We start from the raw sequence: 25,946 nt of genomic DNA, 5'->3' as shown, positions 1-25,946 counted from the left end.
CCCCAACTCTCCAATGTGACTATATTTAGAGACAGGGCCCTGTGGGAGTGAGGGGGTGGGGTAATCCAGGTTAAGGTCATAAGGTCATAATTAGGTCATAAAGGTGGGGTCCTCATGATGGGATTAGTGACTGTAGAAGAAACCCCAGAGCCTGCTCTCTTTTCAGCCAAAAGGCAGGAGGCTACAAACCAGGAACAGAGTCCTCACCAGGAATCAACCTTGCTGAACCTTGAGCTTGAATTTCCAGCTTTCATAACCATAAAAACATGTATTTCTGATGCTTAAGCCATACCAGCTAAGAGAGCATCAAAAGGTAAGTACAAGGAGGCTCATTACCACAATGTGCGTGTAAAAAAGAAAGCAAACAGGGGGAAGAGCTACCAACAAGGGAGGAGGTACACAGGTCCATCAGAGTTGGTTGGTGCAGGGTGTCTGCTGTATCTACTGATGTGAAGCAACTTAAACAGCTATCGGTCTGAACGATGAAAGAGATTCTAAGTATGTCAATACAAAAAAATAAGAGAACTAATGGCTTGATATGGAAAGTGGTCCAAGATACTCTCCCAAGTAGAAGTCTTGCTATGTGTAGACTAACCCAAATGGTTCCCAAACAAAACAAAGGGAATGCAAGCACGAAGATTCTGGGAAAGGTGTAGAGAGAGACGTCAACCAGAAATCAACATGCACGCTCATGAGAGAACAAGCACCATGGGGGCTTCTACTTCTCACGTCGTCACTACATTCACATTTCATGTTATCATTTTTTCACCAAGGAGAAGTATCGCATTTATGATTCAAAGAAGCAAGCAACAGCCACATCTCTAATACAGTGACATTAAAAAGAGTCAGGTGGGACTTCCCTGGCCGTCCAGTGGTTACAAATCTGCACTTCCAATGCAAAGGGTGTGGGTTCAATTCCTGGTAGGGTAACTAAGATCCCACATGCCTCTTGGCCAAAAACCAAAACATAAAACAGAAGTACTGTAACAAATTCAATAAACACTTTAAAAATGATCCACATTAAAAAGAATAAATAAATCTCACAAGTAAATAAATAAAAAGAGTATGGTGAGGGTAATAAATAAATAAATAAGAGTGAAACTGGAAAAACTAAAATACAGCACCAGGCGGGGAAAAGAAAACCTCCAGGAGGCATGTATACAGCAGATACCCCAGAGCACACACTCCCATGATTACTCAAGGCTTCCCTCTGGGAAGGGGCTTAGAGGAGGGGTTCAGGGAGAGGGTAGACAACACACCGTTCATTTGCACATCTCACATCTTTTTTTCACATGAGTGTGTCAGGTGAGAATGGCTGCCTTCAGGAGGCAGGAAGGAATGTTCTGGAAGAGACGGATGTGTGGGGATAGTAGCCCCTCTCTAGGGGGCCTCTTTGCATGGTTCTGACTTTGGGACCAGGCTAATATTTCACATACTAAATAAATAAGTGAGGAGTAAATAAGTGGCCCAGTAGTAAAGAATCCCCCTGCCAATGCAGGAGACATAAAAGACACAGGTTCAATCCCTGGGTCGGGAAGATCTCCTGGAGGAGAAAATGGCAACCCACTCCAATATTCTTGCCTGGGAAACACCATGGACAGAGGAGCCTGGTGTGCTACAGTCCATGGGGTCACAAAGAGTCGGACACAACTGAGGGACTGAGCATACATGCACACAAATAAATAAAACCAACAAGGATTGGGGGGAACCTCACAATTGGGAGGACTAATCTTCTGAACAAAGGATCTGAAGCATATACTTAAAAAATAATAACTTATTTACTTGGGTGTGCCAGGTCTTGGTTGTGGCATGTGCGGTCTTGTTCCCTGACCAGGGATCAAACTCAGGCCCCACTGACAGCTCGGAGTCTTAGCCACGGGAAGTCCCTGGAGCACATATTTTAAATTGAAAACAAACACTGACCACACGTTAGCCACTCTGAATGTACTTCCTGCGCCTTCTAGGACTCTGCGAATAAGGGATTATACTGTGGCAGACAGGAGTCAGTTTGGGGCTATCATAACATGGGCAGGGAGAAGGAGAGAACGAAGCCAGGGTATTGGATCAGAATTGGAGGTATCAGTGCAACTGCAACATTTTAAATTTATATAACTAGTTAATACATGTAACTACCAAAGTGGATGTGCGTGCATACACACATCTATTTCCTAGATATGTCCGCTGAGAGGGCCCCCAAACAATGAAAGCTCAGTAACAATGAGCACACGTAGATCATGGTTTCCAAACACTCTTTTCTGATGAAAGGAGTCAGGGCTCCCTGGAGGAATGGCTGAGTTCAGGAGGGAAAGCAGATGAGCCTGGGGCCATTCTGGTGTGTGAGGAAGTCACAACGCCTTCAGAGAACAATGGGGCAGAGGGACACAGGAGTTAAGGTGAAGGGGTTCCCACTGGCCTAAACTGGAACAGTCTTGAGCATCAAAATCTATAATGACAGTGCAAAGATTAAACCAAGTAAATCCATTAGACCAAATGAGAATCCATGAGTCAGTACCAGGGGTCGGCAAACCATGGCCCATGAGCCAAATAAAGAACAGAAGGTTGTGTCCGTCAGCAGAGGAATGGATAAAGAAAATGTGGTGCAGGACTTCCCTTGTGGTCTAGTGGCTAAGAATCCACTTGCCAACGCAGGATACACAGGTTCGCTCCCCAGTGCAGGAAGATACCACATGTCACGGGTAACTAAGCCTGTGCACCTCAGCTACTGAGCCCCGGCTCTAGAGCCCGTGCTCTGCAACAAAAGCAGCCACTGCAATGAGACGCCTGTGCACTGCAACTGAGAGTAGGCCCTGCTCGCCACAACTAGAGAAAGCCCCAACACATCAATTCAGATCCAATGCAGCCAAAAATAAAATAAACTTTTAAAAAAGACAGGCAATAACATGTATTGACAAAGGCGTGGAGAAACCGGAACCCTTACAATAACACAATACTGATACGGAAAAAAAAGACATAGTACATGTATATAACAGAATACTATCAGCCATAAAAAGGAATGAAATTGTGCCATTTACACAGACATGGATGGACATACAGATTGTCACACAGAGTGAAGTAAGTCAGAAAGGAAAATCCCGCATACTAATGCATATATGTAGAATCTAGAAAAATAGTACTAGTGAATTTATCTGCAAAGTAGAAATAGAGACACAGGTGTAGACAACAAATGTATAGCTACCAACGAGGGAAGAGAGGGTATGGGATGGATTAGGAGATTGAGACTGACACATATACACTACTATGTATAAAATGGACTTCCTAGGTGGTGAAGAATCTGCCCACCAATGCAGGAAATTTAAGAGACGTGGGTTTGATCCCAGGGTCAGGAGAAGGAAATGGCAACCACTCCAGTATTCTTGCCTGGAGAACCCCATGAACAGAAGAGTTTGGTGGGCTACAGTCCACATGGTCACAAAGAGTCAGACATGACTGAAGTGACTTAGCACAGCACACATGTATAAAACAGATAATAAGAACCTGCTATATAACACAGGGAACTCTACTAAATGCTCTGAGCTGACCTAAATGGGATACAGCAGGAACTAACACAGCATTGTTAAGCACACTCCAATTTGAAAAGAAAAAAGGAAGACTTTCCCTTCTTGCAGAAAGCCAACTAATAAACACAGAAGGAATACTGCCTGGAGAAATCACCATCTTGCAACCGTTATGGCAAAAACTGATGCAGGCAAACACAGTGGACGCTGGAACAGTGGGTGGAGGTTTCAGGCGCTACAGTATCTCCAGAGTCTGAGTACCTCCCCAGAGCGTACTTCCAATCACTGCAGTTGGAGACGCCTAGGCTGACACCAAGGGATCAAGGTCAGCACTGAGGGAAGCAATCTACGCCACACACTCCCCATGTGATGCATGGAGAAGGACCCTGCGTCACTCCAGGGCTTCCTGCTGCTGTGAAGGACACCAGAGGGTCAACTGTGAGTCCATACAAGGGCTGTGGATCAGATGACAGCACTGCGTCAATGTTCATTTCCTGGTTTTGACTGCTGTACACTTATAGAAAAGAACAGCCTTGTTTTTAGGATGTACACATGAAACATACAGAGCAGCAGAGTGCCACCATGTTGGCATCTGACTCTCAAATGGCTTATAAAAAATGAGTATCAACAGTGGGGATGTGGGTGATGAACACACAAAGGTTCTCTGTACTGTTCTTACACCTCTCTGGGGAGTCTAAAATTTTAAAGAAAGAACTAAGAAAGAAATAACAGCCCATGAACAGAAAAAGCCCCAGAAGGAAACACACCCACGTGTGAACGATGTGCTCTCTGGAGAGTGGGGGCAAGAAGGGTGGGGGGGTGGCAGGGGACCGAGGGGGACTCTTACCAGCACCATACATTTCATAATTTCAGAACGAAAAAAACTTTAAGGGTGAAATTGACCTAACTTCCGGGGATGGGCTGGCATGTCCACAAGAAGAAAGCCCTGGTTGCTCACCTCGCCATCAGGTCCGATCGCAGGCGTCTGTCCTTCAGCATTTTCTGCCTTCTGGAAGGGAAGAGAGAGACAGTCAGCCCCTGACAGAGAAGGCCAAGGTGCATGCCCACACACAGCCACTCCAGCCCCACCAAGGGGCGCACCTTCTTCTTCTTCTTCTTTTTCTTCTCCTTGGCGACCTGGGCGGCCTTGTGCTGCCGCACCAGCTCCGTGAGGTTAGCTACGTATTCATCTGTCTGCTGCAGGAGGTAGGCCAGGCGCTTGTCCTTCTTCTGGTCGATGAGTTTTCGGTAGCCCTCCTCGTCCTCGGCCTGCAAAAGCGGGTGGTTATGGCGGAAGCTTGTGACTCACCTGTCCACCAGCACCCAGGGCAGCCAACAGACTCAGAAGCCTGTGGGGTGTTGCTAACCAGTGGCCAGACCCACATTTAGGAAGCACTGAGCTCACGGCCTACACTGTGCTCTATACATGCCCTTCACTGATGTGATCTATGAACTCCCCTGCAGAACGTCCCCAATTTCCACCCCTACCAGGCCCCACAGGGTCCAGCTGGACAGACATGGTCCTGCAGGAGCCATTTAAAAGGCCCATCCTGGGACTTCACTGGCGGTCCAGCGGTTAAGACTCCACTCTTCCACTGTAGGGAGTATGAGTTCAATCCTTGGTTGGGGAACTACGATCCCACATGCCATGAAATGTGGCCAGACTAAGACTGGGAAGAAAAAAGCCCCATCCCCTCTGTTCACAAGACACCCAAATTCCAACCATTCTCTCCACCTTTTCCAAACCACTACTCTCCCACCTGGCTTTCTGAGAAGACATCAGACCACACTGCCCTCCTCTAGCTCACAGCCTCCCATTCAGGGTCAGAATTAAAGCCGAAGCCCTCCATGGCCTGCCAGGCCCCCCGTGAATACCAGGAGGTTGGAGGTGGGACTCCAGCCTCACTGCCTTGAACCACGCTGTTCTAGGGGGTACTGATTAAGCCCCACACATAGCTTCCTCCTGCCTCGAGTCTATGCTCTTGGCTCCCCTCTGTGCTGGGAGGCACACCCCCCGCCCCAGAGCTCTGCAGTCGTGGGTCAGGCCCACCCTACCTGGAACACACAGTTAATCCCCACTCCCTGGTTCTGCTTTGTTCTCCTCTGTGCACTTCTCACCCCCCAAAACCATCTTGTCTGTCTCTGTGGGCACCTGTCTCTCTAGGGCCAGCATGACCCCACGCGGGAAGGGACCACGTCCTCCTTACTACTGTGGTCCCTGTCCACGCAGCAGGGCTGTCGATATTGGCCCAATCAGAGAACCCTCCGTGAATAATACGTGGTTACATGCAAAGGGGTGGGGAGGTTGGGCACACACTAGGTGGCTGTCCCACTAGGGGGCAGTGCCACCTCCAGCTTTCAGAGACCACAGAGCAGCTGGCTAACTGGTTGAGGTCAAGAGGTCACTGACAATCAGGGTGACCAGGCAAAGACCTGGGGCCAGGTGTTTCGGACTCCCAAATCCTTTCTTCCTCTGTCCCACCTCTAACACTAAGCAGCAAAATGCCCCAGCGTAATCCTGGGTGGTTGATCCCCAGGCTCCCAACACCCATCACCCTCCTGAAGGGACCCAGGTCACCATGGCTGACTGTACCATGAGCCTCCGCATTCTCTCCTTCTCGATTCTTTCGTTCTCCTTCTTCTGTTCCCGCTCGGTGTTGGCGTGGTACGTGGCCACCGCCTTTGTGAGCTTCTGGATTTTGCCTGTGACCGACCTGTGATATTCCTTGAAATCCTTGGCATGCTGAAGAATGCTGTTGAGGTATTCCTGCAGAGCGCAAAGAGAAGAGCCGACTGACTACGGGATGTTGCCCCGAGGGAGACAAAACTCCAAAGCGGGCTTGGTGAAAACCAAGGGGGTGTGATCAAACTGGTCCTGCGACACTGCCTGCTGACAAGGTCCACCATTCTCTGTGGGGACTATGTGGTGGGAAGGGCCCCCCTCCAACCCCACCTCAGCAGCCAGGGCAATTGCCCTGGCTGGGACAACCTGGCAGGGCCCACCGACCACTGCAAAATCCGCCCCCATCCCCTCCCCCATCCAAACCATCGCTGCGAGGGATTTAAGAAAAATGGCAGAGATGGGCGCCAAAATTCAAGTCCAAGAATGCCTAGCCCAGCGTCACTTTTAACAGTGGGAAGTGGAGAATACGCTGTGTGTCCCAAGACAGGGAAATGGTTTCATAAACCACTGAATGTTGAGCACTTGGAGACAGAAGGCAATGTAGACTTCAGTAATACTTTCAACAGGTCACCATGTCTATATATTTTTTAAAGACAGCTATTTAACTTATGACTACTGTGTTTATATAGAGGGAAAAAAAAAAGAATGCAATGATATATACCAAGAAGTTAACAGTGGTTAATCGCTGAATGTTGACTTTTTGTTATTTTAAACTATGCCAATAACAGACACTGTTTGGAGAAAAACTTTAGAAAATACAAATCTTTTTATATTAAGTAAAACAAAAAACATAAATATAAATGTAAACAGACAAAATAATCCCAAACCCTGCTTGAATAGAGAATCTGGTCTCCCTGACAGACCCTGTAACCACCTCAGTCAGATACTGCCTCTGCTCAGGCCTTCCGTGGCGCCCACCTCACTCCCAGCACAAAGCTGAGTGGTTCCCTCTGCCACAGGGCCCCACACGCTCGTCCCATCACCTCCCTGTCCTCACTTCCCTCCCTCCCTCACGCACGCTCCCCCAACTCTGACCACATGCAACACCAGCGTGCCGTCCAACCCCAGGGCCTTTGCATCTACCCTCTGTCATCACACATCCGTGTGGCTCCTCCCTCGGGTCTCTGCTCAGACCCCACCTTCTCGAGGAGGCCCTCTCTGAACGACCATCCCATGTGAATGGCTCCTCCATCTCTGTCTATCCCCATGTCCTGTCTCCTGACACCCTACTAACTCCCCAAACGTCATATGTGAGTTTGATTACAGTCCATCTCCCCGACTGTCTTTACTGGTTTTGTTCACTGAAGTACTCTCGGCGCCTAGAATACTGTTATGATGAACAGAGACACACGCAGACTGTGTGTGCAGACAAAAACTGGGACCCCAAAGTGCGGGGCTGACGACCTGCACCCCAGGGATGCACCTGGTGCTTCTGCCGGCGCTTGCGCTCCTGCTCGATCTTCTGCTGCTTCTCCAGCTTCTCGGTGATGCGGGCCTCGCGCAGAGACTGCCGCTTGCTGCGCTTATAGGCCTTGGCGTTGAGGGCCGTCTCCAGGGCTGTGTCCCTCCTCATGCACACCACCACCTCCTGCCGCAGCTTCAGGAAGGAAGGGGAGAAATTGGCAACTGGTATAACTCGGTGATGCCCACGTGCCTCCACAATGCAAACCAGGCAGCGGGCTGCCACACCCAGGAGGACCCGAGAGCACAAACACACGCATGGAGAGGACCTGGGGGGGCAGTGCTAGCAGGCACCCACAGTGCAGGACACGGCTGCCCCTGGACCCCCAGAGAGCGCCTCTCACGTCTTCAGGTCTCCAGCTTTGCCCTCCCGCAACCACACACAAAAGTTCTTACTGCTCATTCAAAAGCAAAGGACCCTCAGAAATAGACCCATCCAAGCCTCCTGCTGCAAGCTGGCCACGGCCACCTTAAGGAAGGCCCACACTTGCTCATTCCAATGGCAGGACGAGGAGAGGAAGCGGGGACAGTGGGTGACTGTGAGGGGGAGCACTGTGGCTTAAGGGTCAGGGTATACTTCATAACTGTCCCAGGGACTTCCCTGATGGTCTGCTGGTTGGGTATCTGCCTTGCAATGCAAGATACACAAGGCTGACCCCTGGTCAGGAAACTAAGATTCTATATGCTTTGCGACAACTAAGCCTGTAGCCACAACTATCAAGCTCTCAAATCACACCTAGAGACCTCACGAGCCACAGCTACTGAGTCGGCACACTCTGGAGCCCATATGCCACAACTACTGAGCTTGTGCCTAACAAATGAAGATCCCAAGTGATACAACGATGATCTTGCATGCCACAGTAAGACCCAACGCAGAGAGAGATAGAGCGAAAGAAAGATTAAAAAAAAACTGCCCAGTAAGCATCTCTCTGAATCTGAGCATCAGTATTGGCAGGAAGGATCTCTTCCTAACCCCACAACCCATATCTGCGCCCACCTGCCTCTGGAAGTTCAGCAGTCTGAGGGCCTTGAGCTCGATGGTAGCTTTGGTTCGCAAATCCCCGGCCAGGGACCCGGGAAGGTTTTCAAGTTCCTGAATTCGGTGTGCGATGCGAGCCTGCAGCCTAGGGTGCGAAGATGGAAAAAATGACCCATGACGTGAGATCTCATCAGTTTACAGGGAAAAGAATCCTCATCAGTGGAGTCCAACACTAGTTCTGAGACAGGAGAGGGCAGAGCAAGGATGCACACAACAGACTGCACACAGGACGGCAGCCACAGAGGCCCCAGGAGCCGCAACACACAGGAAAGCTCAAAGTGCACAGCCGGCTTCTGGCATTTCAGCAGTGGGAGCAAATCTCTGGAGTCAGGCGGGCCGGGGCCTCCATCCCGGCCCTGGAAATCTACTCAGCTATGAAATGGGGAGACCCCTCAGAGCAACCCTACAGGCTTGGTCTCAGGTTCAAACAGGGGACTTCCCTGGAGGTGCAGTTGTTAAGGCTCCGTGCTTCCACTGCAGGAGGCACAGATTCGATTCCTGGTTGGGGATCTAAGATCTCACATGCTGCACGGCACAGCCAAAAAAAGAAAAAGGGCGGGGTAGAGCATAAAGTTCAAATGGAATAATCCCCATATTTTCACACACTTAATTACTGAGCACCTACTGTATGCCAAGGAACACTCGATGTGTGGGGCTTCAGCATTAAACAAGACTAACCAGGGCTCTTGGTTGCTCTCACAGAGTTCATAAGTTTATCAGGAAGAAAAGCCATAAAGAAATTAAAAAATTAAGTATCTACAGCTATTCCAAAGAAGTACTTTGAAGAAAGGAGGGGTGTGGGAGACAGAGTCTCTCCCACACGGAGGCCTTGGCAATAAAGTTTAAATAACCACAAGCAGTCATGCACAGGACGTGCAAAGGCCCTGGAGCAGGAATGAGTCTAACCTGTTGAACAGAAAGAGGAACCAGGAGAGTCAAGGAGGTGAGGACAGAGCACTGGGCAGGGGTTAAAGACAAAGGGTTGCAAAATTGATAATGGGAAGCCAGTTTTAACCCAAGAAATAGGTGTAATGTAAGTTACCTGAGGGAAAACAGCCTGCACAGCCAAGGCTGCGAGCACGGAGGCTGGGGAGGAGTGCGGGCCAGCTGGCAGGGTGAACTGCACTTAGGGAAAAGAAGCTGAGAGTTCACCAAGGGGACACCGCGAGCAAGGATCAAGGTCCCATGGCCCATTTGGTGCTGGATGGTAGGTACATGGGAATAGAGACAGAAGGGAGACGGGCCATATGGACAGGCCATCTTTAAGCCATTCGGATGGAGCAGGAGGGGAGGCACCCGGGCCCAGGCGCTGGAGCTCCAGGGCTCATCACAGCTGGAGATACACTCTGAAGACTGTCATTAAGCTGAGTCACTGATGTATCTGGGGATTTGCGGTGAATGAGGCAAGGCCCCCTCCCTGGACAGAGCTACCATTACTCAGGGAGGCCAGCCCTGAAGAGATGATAAACACAATGGAGAAACAGTGGGGAGCGTGAGGCGTCCAGGGAGTGAATCTCAGGCACCTCCAGAACTGTCGGACAGGGTGATACAGATCTACTGTGTGCCAGGCCCCTCACACAGTGCCCAGTGCCCAGGAGGCCCGGGCAAGGCAGACAGTGAGTGACGTTTCAGAAACGTCCACAGCAAAGCTCGCCAGGAGACTTTTTGAATGTGGATGAGCCAAAAGTTGGATAGGAGAGGAGAACCAGGCATGTTCATTCTAACACGTATCTATCTGTACAACCTCCATGGAGGGCAGTATTGCAGAATCTATGAAATTTCCTCGTGCACATAAATCCCCTGTACCCCAACTAAGCTGTGTGGACACCTTTATTCTGACACACATGGGGTTTCTCTGCAAGGATGCACACACACCAGGAACTAGAAGGCTGGGGACCAAGGCAGGAGGGAGACCTCTGGTTGCATACCCCACTGGCCTTTACAACTGAGCACCACCATCAATGCGTGTCAGAGCTGACAGGTTGGGGGGGCACCCCTGGCTGGTGGCAGGACCTCACCTGTATTCCCGTTCCTGCAGGATCTCCACGGGGTCCAGGCCCCGCGGCTTCTGGATCGGGGTGATGCGGCTCTGCTTCTGGTGGAGCGGCACCATGGGGGCAGGCTGGGCTGGTTGCCCCGGTGACTGTGTCTGGGGCGGCATCACAGGGGAGGCAGCGGGTGGGACAGCAGGGGGTGCGGGCGAGGGGCGCCCTGTCGGCTGTGGGGGTATCAGCTTCTGAGGTGTGCTCGTGGGGGCAGCAGCATTCGCCATGGGTCCTGGGGGGAGACAAGAAGTGGGCCACCACGTTAAGTCCCAGGTCAGCCTTGGGAGGTGAAGAGCCTGTGGGGTGCTGACTGCCCCGGGGACAAGCTCGTCCCAAGGCTGACATGGGCTGGGCAGCTTCCCAGCCCCCCACCCCTCACTGCCCCATGGCTCCTCACTTTTGAGAGGTCTGGCTCCCTGTTCTTCTTTGAGGTCTCAGCCTGCACATCCCTTCCCCAAAGCCCCTACTGGTCCAGGTGCCGACCCGGGGTGGGTATGGGGTGAGCCTGCCTTTCACCCACCCCAGCTGCAGCAGAATCTGATTTACAGGACTGGCTCTTCAATGCCCATCACTGATCCTCAGGCCCCAAGACGACAGGAATGAGTCTGTTTTATCCACAGCTTTGACCTCACAGATAATAACCCTCAAATAAGTACTAACTACATTTTACACTGAACACAGGGGTGACAAAACCCTGAGTCACCCTGCCCTCCAGCCTGCCTCCACAGCGCTGGGGGCATTTTCGGGAGGGAAAGGGGCTGGCCGTGACCTCTGGGCCCAGGGCACTACATCCTGAAGGATGGTGTCTGCTCTGCAGCCTCTCACTTGAGTCGCACAGTGGACTCATACCTTACTGTCCCTCTCTTCCTGCTACTGGCTCAGAGACCCCAGGGTCACTGTGACCCAAAAGACAAGGGTGGGTAGGTAGAGAGGAATGGGACCAAACCCAAGGCTCTGGGAGCCAAGCTAGGCCAGGTGAGACCCAAAGAAGATGGCAGAAGCAGCAGACGTGTCCCCGACCCACTCTCTCTGACCGGGTTCATCTCAGGGTCTGCACAGTATGAACTCGACGTGGGAATCAGGGCACAGACATGTCAGTAGGACGGAGGGAACTCACCTTCAGGCCAGGGCTTGGGAGGCCCTCCGGGGGGCTGGCCGGGCATCCCAGGAGGCACGCCTGAGGGTCCTGGAGGGGGCATGTTGGGCCCTCCCATACCTACATGCAAGGAAAAACAGACCAGAGGATAAAACGTGTCCTGTGTTTATACCTGCACCGGTCCCACACCCTGCCCCCACCACGGGCAGCCCTGGCTCCAGGGGACACATTTAACAAGGAGCCCCTTGGTGTGGGCGCCAGAGCAGACAAGGGAGCTAGAGAAACACCATTTATCACCAGCAGCCCTGGTGCCGGGGAAGCCAATGGATGGCAGAGCCCAAACCTGCCAACGCACATGTCCACATTCCTGTTGGCTGGCCCTGAGATCCCTCCCCATCCCAAGGGCCGGGGCGGTGGGCCCTACCATGAGGCCTGCTGTAATTTGGAGGTGCTGGTCCAGGGCTGGGCCCGGGTCCTGTTGCGGACACGGAGGGCGGAGGTAGAGCTGGCATCTGTGGCTGCATCCCAGGCATCGGCCGCTTGCCCTGCACGGCCATCTGCAGGTGGTCGGGAAGGGGCTGCCCCCGGGCCAGCATCTTGTAGGCCATGATCTGCGCTCTGAGCTGGTGCAGCTGGTTCTGGTTGAAGGGTGTTGGGCCCCGGTTCTGCTGCCCCAAAGCCTGCGGGTCAGCACCATCCAGCGGGGCCCCTCCAGGCCCAGATGACATCTGTGGGCCCGAGGACGGGCCACTGGCTGGAACCGGACTGGAGGCGTGCTCAGAGCCGCCCAGGGGCGAGGGGTAACCTGTGGGGAGACATGGGTCTGGGCAGTCACTTGGCAGCACATTTCCAGTGATTTTTAAGGAAAAGATGGGGCCCAGCTTACACTGGCCACTACCCTGAGACAAGGACAGCCAAATGACTTTGTACTCATGATTCAAACAGAGACGCCCAGAGGGCACACGCTCACAGCCTGGTTGGCAGCCTGCATAGCGCTTGGTTCGGCCCACTTAGTAACTTGCCAATGATTAAAGCAGAGGTGACACAAAAATCCAGGCTTTCTCTGGGCCCGCCTCCCTGCCCCTCACCTTGGGCAGATCCACTCCCCTCACTTCCCTTACCTGCAGAGCCCCTGAGTTTCCAGCCCCATTGACAGGAAGCCACCCCCATTGAGCAAAGATAAAGCCCAGCCCTGCCCCCTTCCTGAGATTCTGACTCAGCAGGTCTGAAGCAGGGACCAGGCGTCTGCTTTCTCTTTCCTTTTTTTCCAGCTGCGTCACAGGACTTGCAGGATCTTAGTTTTCCAGATCAAGAACTAAGGATCGAACCCAGGGCCCCAGCAGTGGAAGTCCTAACCACAGGACCTCCAGGGAATTCCCAGAGTCTACATTCCTAATACACTCCCGGGTGACACCAGAGCCACTGTCCTAAGGACCCTGTCCTGCCCAGCCCTTGTCTAACAGCTGGCGTGGAACATGGTTTCATCCCACCAGTATCCACTCTCCTGGGGCTGCTCTAGGACAAGACGGCCTGAACAGGGCGCCAGCTAAGCCCAAGCTCAACAGCCCTCCATGGCAGGGTATACCACAAGGCTCAACTGTCCTGGGTCCTCGGAATCCATCTATGGGTGACTCCTTTAAGAAAGTGAGCTTGGGACTTCCAGAGGGCGAGAAACATGAGGAAAGAGGAGAAAGGAAACCGTACCTTGGGAGTGCTGGTCCATGGGGCTTGGTGGGGGCCCCATGCCTGCATGGCCCCCTGACCGCATCCCCATCCCCTTCATCTGGGTGTAGCGGGGGTCATCCGACATGCCCTTCTCATGCATGGACTCCATTGGCTGCGAGAGTGGACAACAAGGCAGGATCAGCAAGGGGGCATGGGAAGAGACAGCACAGAAATGCACCACACGAGAGAAGTTCAAGGTCACTGAAAACGTGCATTCAAGTCACCAGGCACTTATTGAGCCGCCATGGCCAAGCTTAGGTCCAAGACGTGGTCCTGATGCCTACTTAGGTGTCAAAGCCTGTGCGTGAAATAACGCCAATTAGGGGACCTGCAGACTGGTGATCTAGGGGCACGGGCACGGCCGGACGAGGACCCCAGGGGAAGGTGGGGGACAGTTTCTGATGGCCCAAATCTCACAAGGGAAGCACGCACAGAGCTCCAGGTCAGGAGCGGTTCTAGCCGTCACAAGAAGACCTTGTGACCACAGGGACCCTCTAGCCCGGGAGACTGTAAATCAGAGACAGGCAGTAACTCCTGCCCACGAGGTACAGTAGCAACAGTCAAATGTCCTCACTGATCCCAGATCGGCCTCCTGCCTGCTAGCGGGGAGGGGGCCATTTGTAACATCGTTCTGCCCCTCCTAGGAGACACGGTCAGATCTTGGTGGGACAGAAACACACAGCCTCCCTCCTGATGTTCAGCACTAAGCGCTCCCCCCATGGAATGGCTGGCAAAGTGGACGTCTTCCGAGACCCTCCCAGGCTCGGATGCCAATGTCCACCTCTCTGGTCTAAGAGGTGGCCAGGCAAAGTCAGCCACAGCTCAATGTGTACCGTGAAAGGAGGAGGATGAAAAGGCACGGGCCAAGAGCAGAGGGCCAGCTTCCTAACCAGAAGCAGCGTAGGGCCCTTGGGATGCTGAGCAGACCCCTGGGTGGGGCCTGCCCTCTGCTCCTTCTCCCCTGGGCTTGGGGAGCTGAGAGACAGGCTCCCCTCCCCCAGGGCAGGAGCTCTCTGCAGGCAGGGGAAGGGGCGGGGACCACCAGACCTCAACTCTTGGGCCAGCCAGACACATGGCAGGTGTCTGAGAGACGTGTCAGGTGTCCAGGAAGAAACAAAACAGAGAGGGGAAACGGAGGAGAAACGGGCCTAAGTCAGCATTAAGGGCAGCGGTCAGAGAATCGTCAACAGCTTCAACAGCTTTCTAAGAAGAAATGACCAGACAGATACTGCACCCAAGTTGACAGGAATATATGGGTGATGGGTAGGGGGGAGGGGTCACCTCACTGTGCCGGAGGTCAGGGAAAGCCAAAGGGATGAGATGGCTCTGCTGAGTGACCATCCCGCTGAGACCCTACTTCCTCATCTGCAAAATGTGCACAATACATACCTGCACCTGATGGGCTGGCAGGAGGGGATTAAGTGAACTGGGGTACGGACACATGGACAGCCCGGCAGGGAAGCCAGAGGGGTAGGCAGAGACCCCTCATCCCCAGGCCTTGCATCTCCTACTGTGATGGCCACCTGTGATCCCAGATGCTTGAAAAAGGCACCTTTTCCTTTAGATGCTTTTTATCCATAAGAAAGTATTTCCTCCAACCACCTCCCAGGAATACAAAAAAAGAGAAAATTATATGTGTGAAAAGAGGCTTTTCTCATCTCACTGGCTAAAGCATCCTTGATGTGCCCAGGTGAGTGGTCAGGACAATGATACCCAAGTACAGGATCAAGTGGGGACACAGGGCACTGGCTGCTGTGCTCCGTGAGTCACGCAGGTAAGCCAAGCAGGAAACCACGGGCTGTAGGCCATCTTTCAGGATTTGGACACTTTTATTCATTAATAAAACAACAGGCATGAGAGACCCAGGGTTAGGACGGCTGCCAGCTCGCAGTGGGGCTCAGGACACACTGTGCACCCCCCACCCCTGCGCGTGTGGACCCAGCTGGTGGGGCTGAGGGCCCGGGGTTCCCTACCTTGTGCATCTGGTGCATGTTGTCCTGAGGGTACCCTCCAGGGCCCTGGGTCGGGATGGGGTGTCCTGCCGAGGGAGGCCCTGGGCTGGGTCCCATGATGCTGTGGGCGGAGCCAGGGGAGGGGCCCGGGCTGGGGCCCAACATGGCTCCGGGGGAGGGGCCCGGGCCGGGAGAAGGGCCTGGCCGAGGAGTTCCGCCCAGGGCTGGGTCCGGTGTGGACATCTTCACAGGAGCTGCGGACAGTAGTCTCCTGCTGGGAAAAGAGTCCTGGTCAGTGTGCGGGTCACAGCCCCTGGCTGGGGTGGGTCACAGCAGGTCAAGGACGATCACACACGGTCAGGTCAGACAGAGCCTCTGACAGGCACCCCCAGCCACCCAGGCCTTTCTCCCCCATTCCTCTCCGAGCAGATGATAGTCAGACACCCAAAAAACCCAAGTGCCTTGAGGAAGGGGTGGGACCCAGGAGGTGGGGCACCAGGTGACAGATACTGCCTGGCGTGCCCTGGCAGCTTTCTAGTTATAACAGAGGGCGCGTCTCAGGGAAGAGCTGACACAGCCTTCATGCCCTCTGAATGCCTGCTCATCTTCCCATTTAAGAAAAAAGAGGAGTGTGACTGAGGCTCAAACCTTTGCCGGCAACAGCATGTGACTGAACCTTCATCAATTCAACTAAAACAAATATTCATGGCAAGGAATGCTGGTTTCAACTTAATGCAGTGAGACCAAGCTTCCTTTAAAATAAATGAATCCAAGTTTTAAAAGTAGGCTCCTTTAAAGAGCCTACATAACTAAGGGCATAGTTACATAACGAACTACATAACTAATAACAAATTACATAACTAATGGCACTCTGATATCTCAAATACCTCCAAAGTGATATTCAGGACTTTCCTGGTAGTCCAGTGGCTAAGACTCCATGCTTCCAGTGCACAGGGCCTAGGTTCAATCCCTGGTCAGGGAACTAGATCCCACATGCCGCAACTAAAACCCAGTGCAGTCAAATAAAAAATTTTTTTTTAATTTAAAGTGATACTCAAGGGCTGCAAACTAAAATCTGATACCCAGAATTATGACCCAGAACCTCCACAAGATTCAAAAATCAGCCCAAAAATTCCTAATGTGAGCTGAGTCATGATTCCTTTGGCCTATGAGCTGATTTATAAGGGCTTTCTATAGTAAGGGTTCAATTTTCAATCTGCTGTGCAGTTATATGTCCTTAACAAAGATTCTCCTTAATGTAACAACCCCTTTCCTGATGACAGAGTAAGGCATTCTCAGTGCTGAAATATGGAAAATACAAAAAGAATACTGAAAAATCACCAATCAACCCACCAGACTCAGAGGTTACGTGTCTGCTGGCCCTGCAGACAGCAAGAAACAGTCTTGCCCTCTTACCCTCCCAGGAAGGTGAGCTGAGGGGTATCTGTGGGGAGGAAGGGCTACAGCTCCTCAGAGCCCCCCAGAGCTGTGACAACAGAGCCCCCAAAGGAAGGAGGTCTGACTGGTGCTGGCGCCGGGACCCCGCCACACTCCAGGGCCTCTCCTTCGAGGCTACTCCACACACAGGCAGACGCTCGCTCTACAGGGCTACTCAGCACATTCCAGGCACGGTTTCCCTTCAGAGAATCATACTTAGGACCCTTTCATCATTTAGTAGTCTGCAAGCTGCAAATTCTAGCGGTTCAACCAAGTTTCCTGGGACTGATGCATTCTGTTGTTTTAAAGTCCCCCTCTTGCTTTTTTTTTTTAATTGCAATATAGTTAGTTCAGTGTTGTGTTCCTTTCTGCTGTACAGAATCACTTTGCTGTACAGCAAAATGAACTGGCCAAGTGAATCAGTGGATATATACATATACATATATCCACATTTTTCTAGATTCTTTTCTCATGAAGGTCAGGCTTCCCTGGTGGCTCAGTGGTAAAGAATCCGCCTGACAAAGTAGGAGACTCCAGTTTGATCCCTGGGTCGGGAAGGTTCCCTGGAGAAGGGAAAGGGTACCCACTCTAGTATTCTGGCCTGGAGAATTCCATGGACTGTATAGTCCATGGGGTTGCAAAGAGTCAGACACGACTGAGCGACTTTCACTTTCACTTTCACTTAAATTTTACTAGGCTCTCCTGATTTCAAGGATAAATCTTGAAAAGGTACAGGAACATTTTTGGGGATACTTTAAACATGCTTTATTTTACTTTCTAATATTTTGGCCACAACACATGGCATGGCATGTGGGATCTTAGTTCTCTGACCAGGGATCGAACCCGTGCCCCCTCCTTCTGGAAGTACGGAGTCTTAAGCACTAGACCACCAGGGACATTTTAAATTTTCCTGATTTAAAAAAAGAAAAAAAGGTCTTCCTGTGACAGGTGCGGGTGTATCTTCCTGGATAACAGATCAAAAGCCCGTACTTCTTCACTCCAGTTTCACAACTAAATAACGGGAACAAAGAGGATGAGAAACCTCGGCAGGCCCAAATACCTCCCCTGCCTGTGAACACACCCAACCAAACGAGCAAACATTTCTCCATTCTGCCTGCATCCCGGGTCTCCTCCAGAGCTCCAGGAGCCTTGGAGATGAACTCTAAATACACCCAACAGGAGCATCAGAGAACATGCTCACAATCCCTTCCCCACACATCCCAAACCCAATGTGCTCAAGAAAAATCAAACTTTAAAAAAACAAAGAACAATTGCTTCTCGGCCTTTTGGCTAAGATCAAGTGTAAAAAACCAAAGAACAAATTCGAGACCAATTCATTTGGAAGCAAAATCTGAGATGATTCAAGAAGACCTTACTCAGAAAACTTTAAGACACTAATGAAAGAAACTGAAGAACTTTCTGGGTAGTCCAGGGATTAAGAATCTGCCTGCCAGTGCACCAGACACAGGTTCAATCCCTGCTCCGGAAAGATTTCACATGCCACCGTAAGCCCGTGCGTCATGACTACTCAAGCCCACGCACCCTAAAATCTGCCTGTGCTCCAAAACGAGAAGCCACTGCAGTGAGAAGCCCGCATCCTGCAGCTAGAGAACAGCCTCTGCTTGCGCAACCAGAGAAAGCCCGTGCAGCAGTGAAGACCCAGCACAGCCAAAATAAACGAACAGAAATCTCACACACGAACACACACACACAAAAGAAGAATGAAACTGAAGATGACACAAAGAGAAGGTACACTGTGTTCGTGGATTGAAAGATAATACCCAAACCTCTCCAGGCAATCTACAGATTCAATGCAATCGCTATCACAATATCCATGGCATTTTTTGTTTTTTACAAAACTAGAACAAATAATTCTAAAATCTGTATGGAAACACAAAAGATCCCGAATTACCAAAGCAATCTTGAAAGAAGAATGGGGCTAGAGGTATCATGCTCCCTGACTTCAGACTGCTCTACAAAGCCAGAGTAATCAAGAGTACGGTGCCGGCACAGAAACAGACACAGAGATCGATGGAACGGAATAGAGAGCCCAGAAGCAAACCATGCAACGAGGGTCAGCTAATCTACACCAAAGCAGGCAAGAATACATGCAGAAAAAAAAATATGCACCCAAATGCTCACAGCAGTATTGTTTACAGCAGCCAAGACATGGGAGCAACATAAGTGTCCACCAACAGATGGATGGAGTAATAGTCTAGACAGTGGAATATTACCCCACCATAGAAAATATTGAAACTTTGCCATTTCCAACACGGATGGACCTGCCAGGTACTCTGCTTAGTCAATTAGGAGAAAGACAAATACTCTGTTATCACTTACATATGGAACCTAAAAATAAACCATATGAATATAACAGAACAGAAAGAGACTCACAAATACAGAGAACAAACTGGTGGTTACCACTGGGGAGAGATGAAGGAGGAGGGGCAAGACACAGGTAGAGGATGAGGAGGTACAGACTAGTATGTATAAAATGAACTACAAGGGTATATCGTGGAGCATAGGAAATAACAGCCAATGTTTTATGGTAACTTTAAATGGAGTACAATGTAGAAAAATGTTTGAATCACAATGTGGTATATCTGAAAGGAATGTAATATTGTAAATCAACTGTATTTCGGGCTTCCCTGGTGGCACAGACAGTAAAGAATCCACCTGCAATTAAAGAGACCTGGGTTCGATCCCTGGGTTGGGAAGATCCCCTGCAGAAGGGAATGGCTACCCACTGCAGTATTCTTGCCTAGAGAATCTCATGGATAGAAGAGCCTGGTGGGGTACAGTCCATGGGGTCACAAAGAGTTGTACATGACCGAGCAACTAAGCATGCACATACACACACACACACACACACACACACACACACACACACACACCTATACCTCAATTAAAAAAAAAAAAAATGTGGGACTTCTCTGGTGGCCTCGTGGTTAAGAATCCGCCTTGCAATGCACAGGACGCAAGTTCGAGCCCTGGTCGGGGAACAAAGATTCCACACGCCAAGGAGCAACCAAGCTTGCACACTGCAACTACTGAGCCTGTGTGACACAACTAGAGAGTGTGTGCACCTCAACGAAAGATCCCACATACTGCAACAAAGATCATGCATGCTGTAACTAAGATCCAAAATAAATACTAAGAAAAAAAAGCAACCCATTAGGCACCGGTGCTCGTACCACCCATGGACACAGGGGGGCAGACCTACAGCATCGCATGGGTGTGGAGCACAGGAAAAGGGAAGCAGGGAGCAGCCCTCCAGCCCCCGCTGCAGCCTCTCGGGCTGTGGCATACTTGAAGGGTCCGGATCCCAGGTGTACAGCTACACGAGTCCTAGATCAGATATGGCACCTCCACAGCACCTGCTTCCAGCCATGACCACCACCCTCCCGGCGGAATCCCTGCTCTGATTCTCTCACTGTAGGTTAGTTCCACCTGCTATTGAACTCCGTCTGAAAGGAGGGTCATACAGTTTACTTCTGCACAACGTCAGGTCTGGGAGGCGCATCCATGCTGCAGGGACACCATCAATTCTCCTGTTCCCAGTTTTGGCCAGCACATGTAAGGCTGATGTGAACAATGTCAGTAGGGGGACGTGGGTGCACATTTTCCTTGTGCATGGTCCAGGAGGGGAACTGCTGGTCATAAGGGAGGCATAATAACGTCAGCTTGGCAGATATCGTCAGTTTTCCAAATCAGCAAAATAATCACATTCACTGCCCTCCCTGCAGCAGCAGAGTAAGCATTCTAGTTCCTCTAATTCAACATTTGGTGCTGTCGGTCTTTTTAATTTATAATCGTTCTACGGTTTAAATTCTATTTCCCTTGTGACGAACAGTGTGCCTTTTCACAGGCTCAATGGCCACCAAAAGATCCACTTTTATACAGGCTCTAAGTTTTCACTAACATTTTATTGGGGATAAGTGATTACAATTACTGTCTCTCAGTGATGAAAGGAGAAGGCAATGGCACCCCACTCCAGTACTCTTGCCTGGAAAACCCCATGGACAGAGGAGCCGGGTAGGCTGCAGTCCATGGGGTCGCTAAGAGTCGGACATGACTGAGCGACTTCACTTTCACTATTCACTTTCATGCATTGGAGAAGGAAATGGCAACCCACTCCAGTGTTTTTGCCTGGAGAATCCCAGGGACGGGGGAGCCTAGTGGGCTGCCGTCTATGGGGTCACAGAGTCGGACACGACTGAAGTGACTTAGCAGCAGTAGCAGCAGTGATGAAAACAAGTTCTTAATTTTAATGATGTCCAATATATCAAGTGAAACTCACTCAGTCGTGTCGGACTCTTTGCGACCCCATAGACTATACAGTCGATGGACTTCTCCAGGCCAGAATACTGGAGTACCCTTTCCCTTTCTCCTTTCCCTTCTCCAGGGGTTCTTCCCAACCCGGGGATCAAATGCAGGTATCCCACATTACAGGTGGTTCCTTTACCAGCTGAGTCACCAGGGAAGCCCAAGCTAGAATCAAGATTGCTGGGAGAAATATCAATAACCTCAGATATGCAGATGTCACCATCCTTATGGCAGAAAGCAAAGAACTAAAGAGCCTCTTGATGAAAGTGAAAGAGGAGACTGAAAAAGTTGGCTTAAAACTCAACATTCAAAAAATGAAGATCATGGCATTCAGTCCCATCACTTCATGGCAAATAGATGGACAAACAATGGAAACAGTGACAGATTTTATTTTCTTGGGCTCTAAAATCACTGCAGATGGTGACTGCAGCCGTGAAATTAAAAAGACCCTTGCTCCTTGGAAGAAAGGAAGAAAGAATATGACAAACCTAGACAGCATATTAAAAAGCAGAGACATTACTTTGCCGACAAACATCCGTCTAGTCAAGGTTATGGTTCTTCCAGTAGTCACGTATGAATGTGAGAGCTGGACTATAAAGAAGGCTGGGTGCCGAAAAATTGGTGCTTTTGAATTGTGGTGTTGGAGAAGACTCTGAAGAGTCCCTTGGACTGCAAGATCAAACCAGTCAATCCTGAAGGAAATCAATCCCGAATATTCACTGGAAGAACTGATGCTAAAGCTGAAACTCCAATACTTTGGCCACCTGATGTGAAGAACTGACTCACTGGAAAAGACCCTGATACTGGGAAAGACTGAAGGCAGGAGAAGCGGACAACAGAGGATGTGATGGTTGGATGGCATCACCAACTCAATGGACATGAGTCTGAGCAAGCTCCAGTAGTTAAGTGATGGACAGGGAAGCCTGGCATGCTACAGTCCATGGGGTCGCAAACAGTCGGACATGACTGAGCAACTGAACTGAACTGAATTATCAAGTCTGTTCTTCTACAATTAATGGTTCTGGAGTTCTGTTTAAGAAATCTATGTCTATCTGTGACAATGAGAAATAATGTATTTGTGGTCTCTACCTTCAGTTCTTGACAGAATTCCTAAAATCCATGCAATTTCCTAAGTGATAAGGGTGATAAAAGCATCTTACACAGAGCTCCAAAATCCCTTAGAATTCCCTCAGAGACAGGACAGTCTTTGGTTCTAATGAGGCTACTCCAGGTGGGCTCCTGAATAACTTAGGATGGGAGCTGGTGAGAAGAAAGACGTTAATAGTTTAGAAACTTCAGCTCCATCCTCCAGGGAGGGGAGAGGCGCTGGAGACTGAGTTCATAGATCATGGTTATGTAACAAAGCACCAAAAACCCTAAACTATGGGGTTCACAGAGCTTCAGGGTTGGTGAACACATTCATGTGCCAAAAGGGTGGTGTACCCCACCTGCATGGGGACAGACACTTCTGCACTCAGAACTTTTCTGGACCTCACCTTACGTATCTCTTCTGCTGGCTGTTCTTCTGCAGCCTTTATAAACCAGTAAACCTAAGTAAGATTCCCTGGAGAAGGAAATGACAAGCCACTGCAATATTCTCGCCTGGAAAATCCTGTGGACAGAGGAGCCTGGGGGCTACAGTCCATGGGGTCACAAAGAATTGGACACGACTTAGCGACGAAACAGCAGCAGCAGCAGTGCAAATTATCAAACCTGCCAAGGGCATCATGGGAATCCCTGTTTGCAGCCAAGCTGGACAGGGGTGTGGGTAACCTGGAAACCCACTCACTACTTGCAACTGGCATCTGAAGGGGCATCAGTCTCGTGGGACTGAACCCCTAACCCGTGAGGTCTCCACTAACTCTGGGTGGTTAGTGCCAGAATTCAAATGAACTGCTGGACACCCGAATGGCGTCCATAAAAACCTGGAGAACTGTTTGGCGTGGGGGAAAAAAAACATGTTTGGTGTCAAAAGTACTGTGACAAGAGAAAGCAGGTTTTCCTTAACTGCTTCAAGGTCATTGAGATACAGAAAGAAAGGAATATTTCAAAATTCAGGGGGATTATGTTTTGCTTCTGTGTGACTATTACTAGTCACTTGTGACTATTACTGAGGATACATCAGTCACAAAGTAATCACGGGAAGGTGCCTTCCCTTGGCTGACTGCAGAACTTCCCTGGAGCTCCACCTGCCTGCCAAGGCAAGGCAATGGGTTCAATCCCTGGTCAGGGAACTAAGATCCCACTGCCATGGGGCTATTGAGCCCAAGTGCTGCCACCACTGAAGCCCAAGTGCCTAGAGCCTGTGTTTCGAAACAAGAGAAGCCACTGCAATGGGAAGCCTGTGCACTGCAACTAGAAAATAGCTTCTGCTTGCAAACGGAGAAAGGGTGCGTGAAGCAACCCAAACCCAGCAAATCAAACCAGGCAATCAAAACCAAAAGAGGTAAATAAATGAATAAGTTAAAAAAAAAAAAAGACTGAGGTAGCACTGTACATATGTATATGGAGATGGTCCAAAATGAAGCGGGGGAAGAAGGTACCGTCAAAGTCAGGGGTGTAGGCCTGAGTACCATTTTGCTAAGAATAACAATTTCCTCACGTTAATCCAAGCATAGAAGCTAGCCCCAAGAAAACATGCACCAAACTGCCAGTGGCTCTCTACGGAGGCGTGTGATGGGGAACTTAACACGTTCCACATCACAGACTTCTGGAGTTTTTTCTTTGTGTGTGTTTGTTTTAACCATCTATTACCTCTGTAAACACGATTTAAACACACACACACACACTTTTTAAGGGAAAAAAAAAGACTAGGTCAGACAAAATACCTGGGAAGTCAACACCCAGAAAAGATGCCCAGGAAGAGTCTCTGGGGAAATAAACAAGGACAATGAAAGCATTTGGAGACTGTGTTATTTTCCATCTACTTTCAACTTCACCAAAATTGCTGTGCTGATGTTCAGATGTGGAACCAGACTGCTTCAGTATCAGAGGTCTCGTTTCTTCTTTCGTACCGGCCTTAGTGCTTCTCTTCTAAGGACCACGATTTCTCTTAAAAGGATCGTGGTGGCTGATCACCGCAGCAGGACAGGCTGCTAAGGGCAATGGGGACCCTCTGAAATCTGCTTACTGAGATGATCAGTTAAGGTTTTTTTTTTTTTTTTGCCTAAAAACCGGCTATATATTTAAGTTTGGTCCCAGGATAGCTGCTGTTTTGTTTCTGAGGTGTGGAGAAATTTGTTTGAAGACACATTTCAGTGGCAGCTCCATGGCAGTCAAGTCATGATTCGGAGCTCAGAGAGAGTTCAAGGCAGCTGGGCCAGGTGGCTTCAGCAAATCCAGCCTCATTCGTCACATTTAAACTACAAAATGAGACTTCCCCTAGATACTCCACAACTAATAAAACCCTCCACACTTGACCTGAGGCTGTGGGGTGCAGCAGTCCTCAAACCAGCAAGGACATGTGGGTCGGGGCACCTGGGGTTTCAGGGACCACATGGAAATAGCACATTCCTGAGCCCACAGCTGCCCTGAAGCTGGCTGTTCTGTGGCAAACATTATCCCTGCAACAGAATTAAGTAGTAAAAACTTGCCCTGCATTTAAAAGAGAATAAATTTCAGAAACTAAAAAACCATGTCCTGATGGTGATGATGATGATGACAATGTCTTCTCAGGTCCACCGAAGAGGCAGACATGCCAAATTGTTAGCGAGTATTACTTTTAGCACTGGGAATTATGCATCATTTGATGCACTGGAATCCTCCCCCTCCCACTCCGCCCTTAAGTACTTCATTCATTTGAAAACCACTGAAGAGTACCTCCCCACTTATAACGTGGCAAGAGACACGCAGGCAACCAGGCCCTCAGGGAGTTCAAGCTCTAATCTGGCAGGGAGATAAAACTGTCTACCTTCCAGAACACAAACACTGCCTATCTACAACAAACTCTTTTACTATGATCCAGACTCCATGTGCTCTGGAGGAGGAAATGGCAACCCACTCCAGTATTCTAGCCTGGAAAATTCCATGGACAGAAGAGCCTGGCGGGTTACAGTCCATGGGGTTGCAAAGAGTTAGACACAACTTAGCGACTGAGCACAGCAGACTCCAGGTGACCCAACATAAACACACATCAAGTAACCATAACAAGTTTTACAGTTCTCTCCTGACCCTTGTTCAGTCACTCAGTTGTCTCCGACTCTTTTCGACCCCATGGACTACAGCACGTGAGGTTTCCCTGTCCTTCATTATCTCCCGGAATTTGCTCAGACTCATGTCCACTGAGTTGATGATGCCACCCAACCATCTCATCCTCTGTCGCCCTCTTCTCCTCCTGCCCTCAATCCTTCCCAGCATCAGGGTCTTTTCCAATGAGTCAGCTCTTTGCATCAGGTGGCCACAGTACTGGAGCTTCAGCTTCAGTGCTGACCCTGCTCCGCCTCTGAACCCTGGGTAGACTCTCCCCCTCTCCTCTGTTAAGGCTGACCGAGCCCCACTGGATGAACAGCAAGACCACCACCGAGTGTGCTGCGAGGCCTGCTCTGTACTCAACACTGAGCATTAGCCGTGACTCCTGCAGACGGCTGGACGCACAGAGTGCACGTGCGGCACCTACAAGTGCCACCTGTGGCGGTGTTGTGACAGGCCCTCCAGCCACCTCCAAACAC

At 50.3% G+C, this 25,946-nt stretch overlaps 1 protein-coding gene across 7 annotated transcripts in view; it reads right to left on the bottom strand.

Annotated features, from left to right (window-relative positions):
* The window catches only part of SMARCA4 (SWI/SNF related, matrix associated, actin dependent regulator of chromatin, subfamily a, member 4), a 90,291-nt gene that overhangs the window by 58,347 nt on the left and 5,998 nt on the right, over positions 1-25,946 (bottom strand). For 4 of the 7 annotated variants that reach the window (XM_061422162.1, XM_061422158.1, XM_061422163.1 and 1 more), the window contains 10 exons: positions 15,538-15,787; positions 13,544-13,676; positions 12,264-12,644; positions 11,861-11,959; positions 10,717-10,975; positions 8,657-8,783; positions 7,622-7,795; positions 6,109-6,282; positions 4,617-4,784; positions 4,474-4,524 (listed from right to left, as the gene is read on the bottom strand). In XM_061422162.1, the coding sequence (XP_061278146.1) occupies positions 4,474-4,524; positions 4,617-4,784; positions 6,109-6,282; positions 7,622-7,795; positions 8,657-8,783; positions 10,717-10,975; positions 11,861-11,959; positions 12,264-12,644; positions 13,544-13,676; positions 15,538-15,759 (1,788 nt within the window). In that variant the 5' untranslated portion in view covers positions 15,760-15,787. Of the gene's footprint in view, positions 1-4,473; positions 4,525-4,616; positions 4,785-6,108; positions 6,283-7,621; positions 7,796-8,656; positions 8,784-10,716; positions 10,976-11,860; positions 11,960-12,263; positions 12,645-13,543; positions 13,677-15,537; positions 15,791-25,946 lie in introns of those variants that run through there. The other 3 variants (XM_061422161.1, XM_061422164.1, XM_061422160.1) reach the window with 2 other exon arrangements.

This window comes from Bos javanicus, chromosome 7, assembly GCF_032452875.1.
Source record: "Bos javanicus breed banteng chromosome 7, ARS-OSU_banteng_1.0, whole genome shotgun sequence".
NCBI classification, from domain to species: Eukaryota; Metazoa; Chordata; class Mammalia; order Artiodactyla; family Bovidae; genus Bos; species Bos javanicus.
This window is presented reverse-complemented; position numbering and strand designations above follow the sequence as displayed.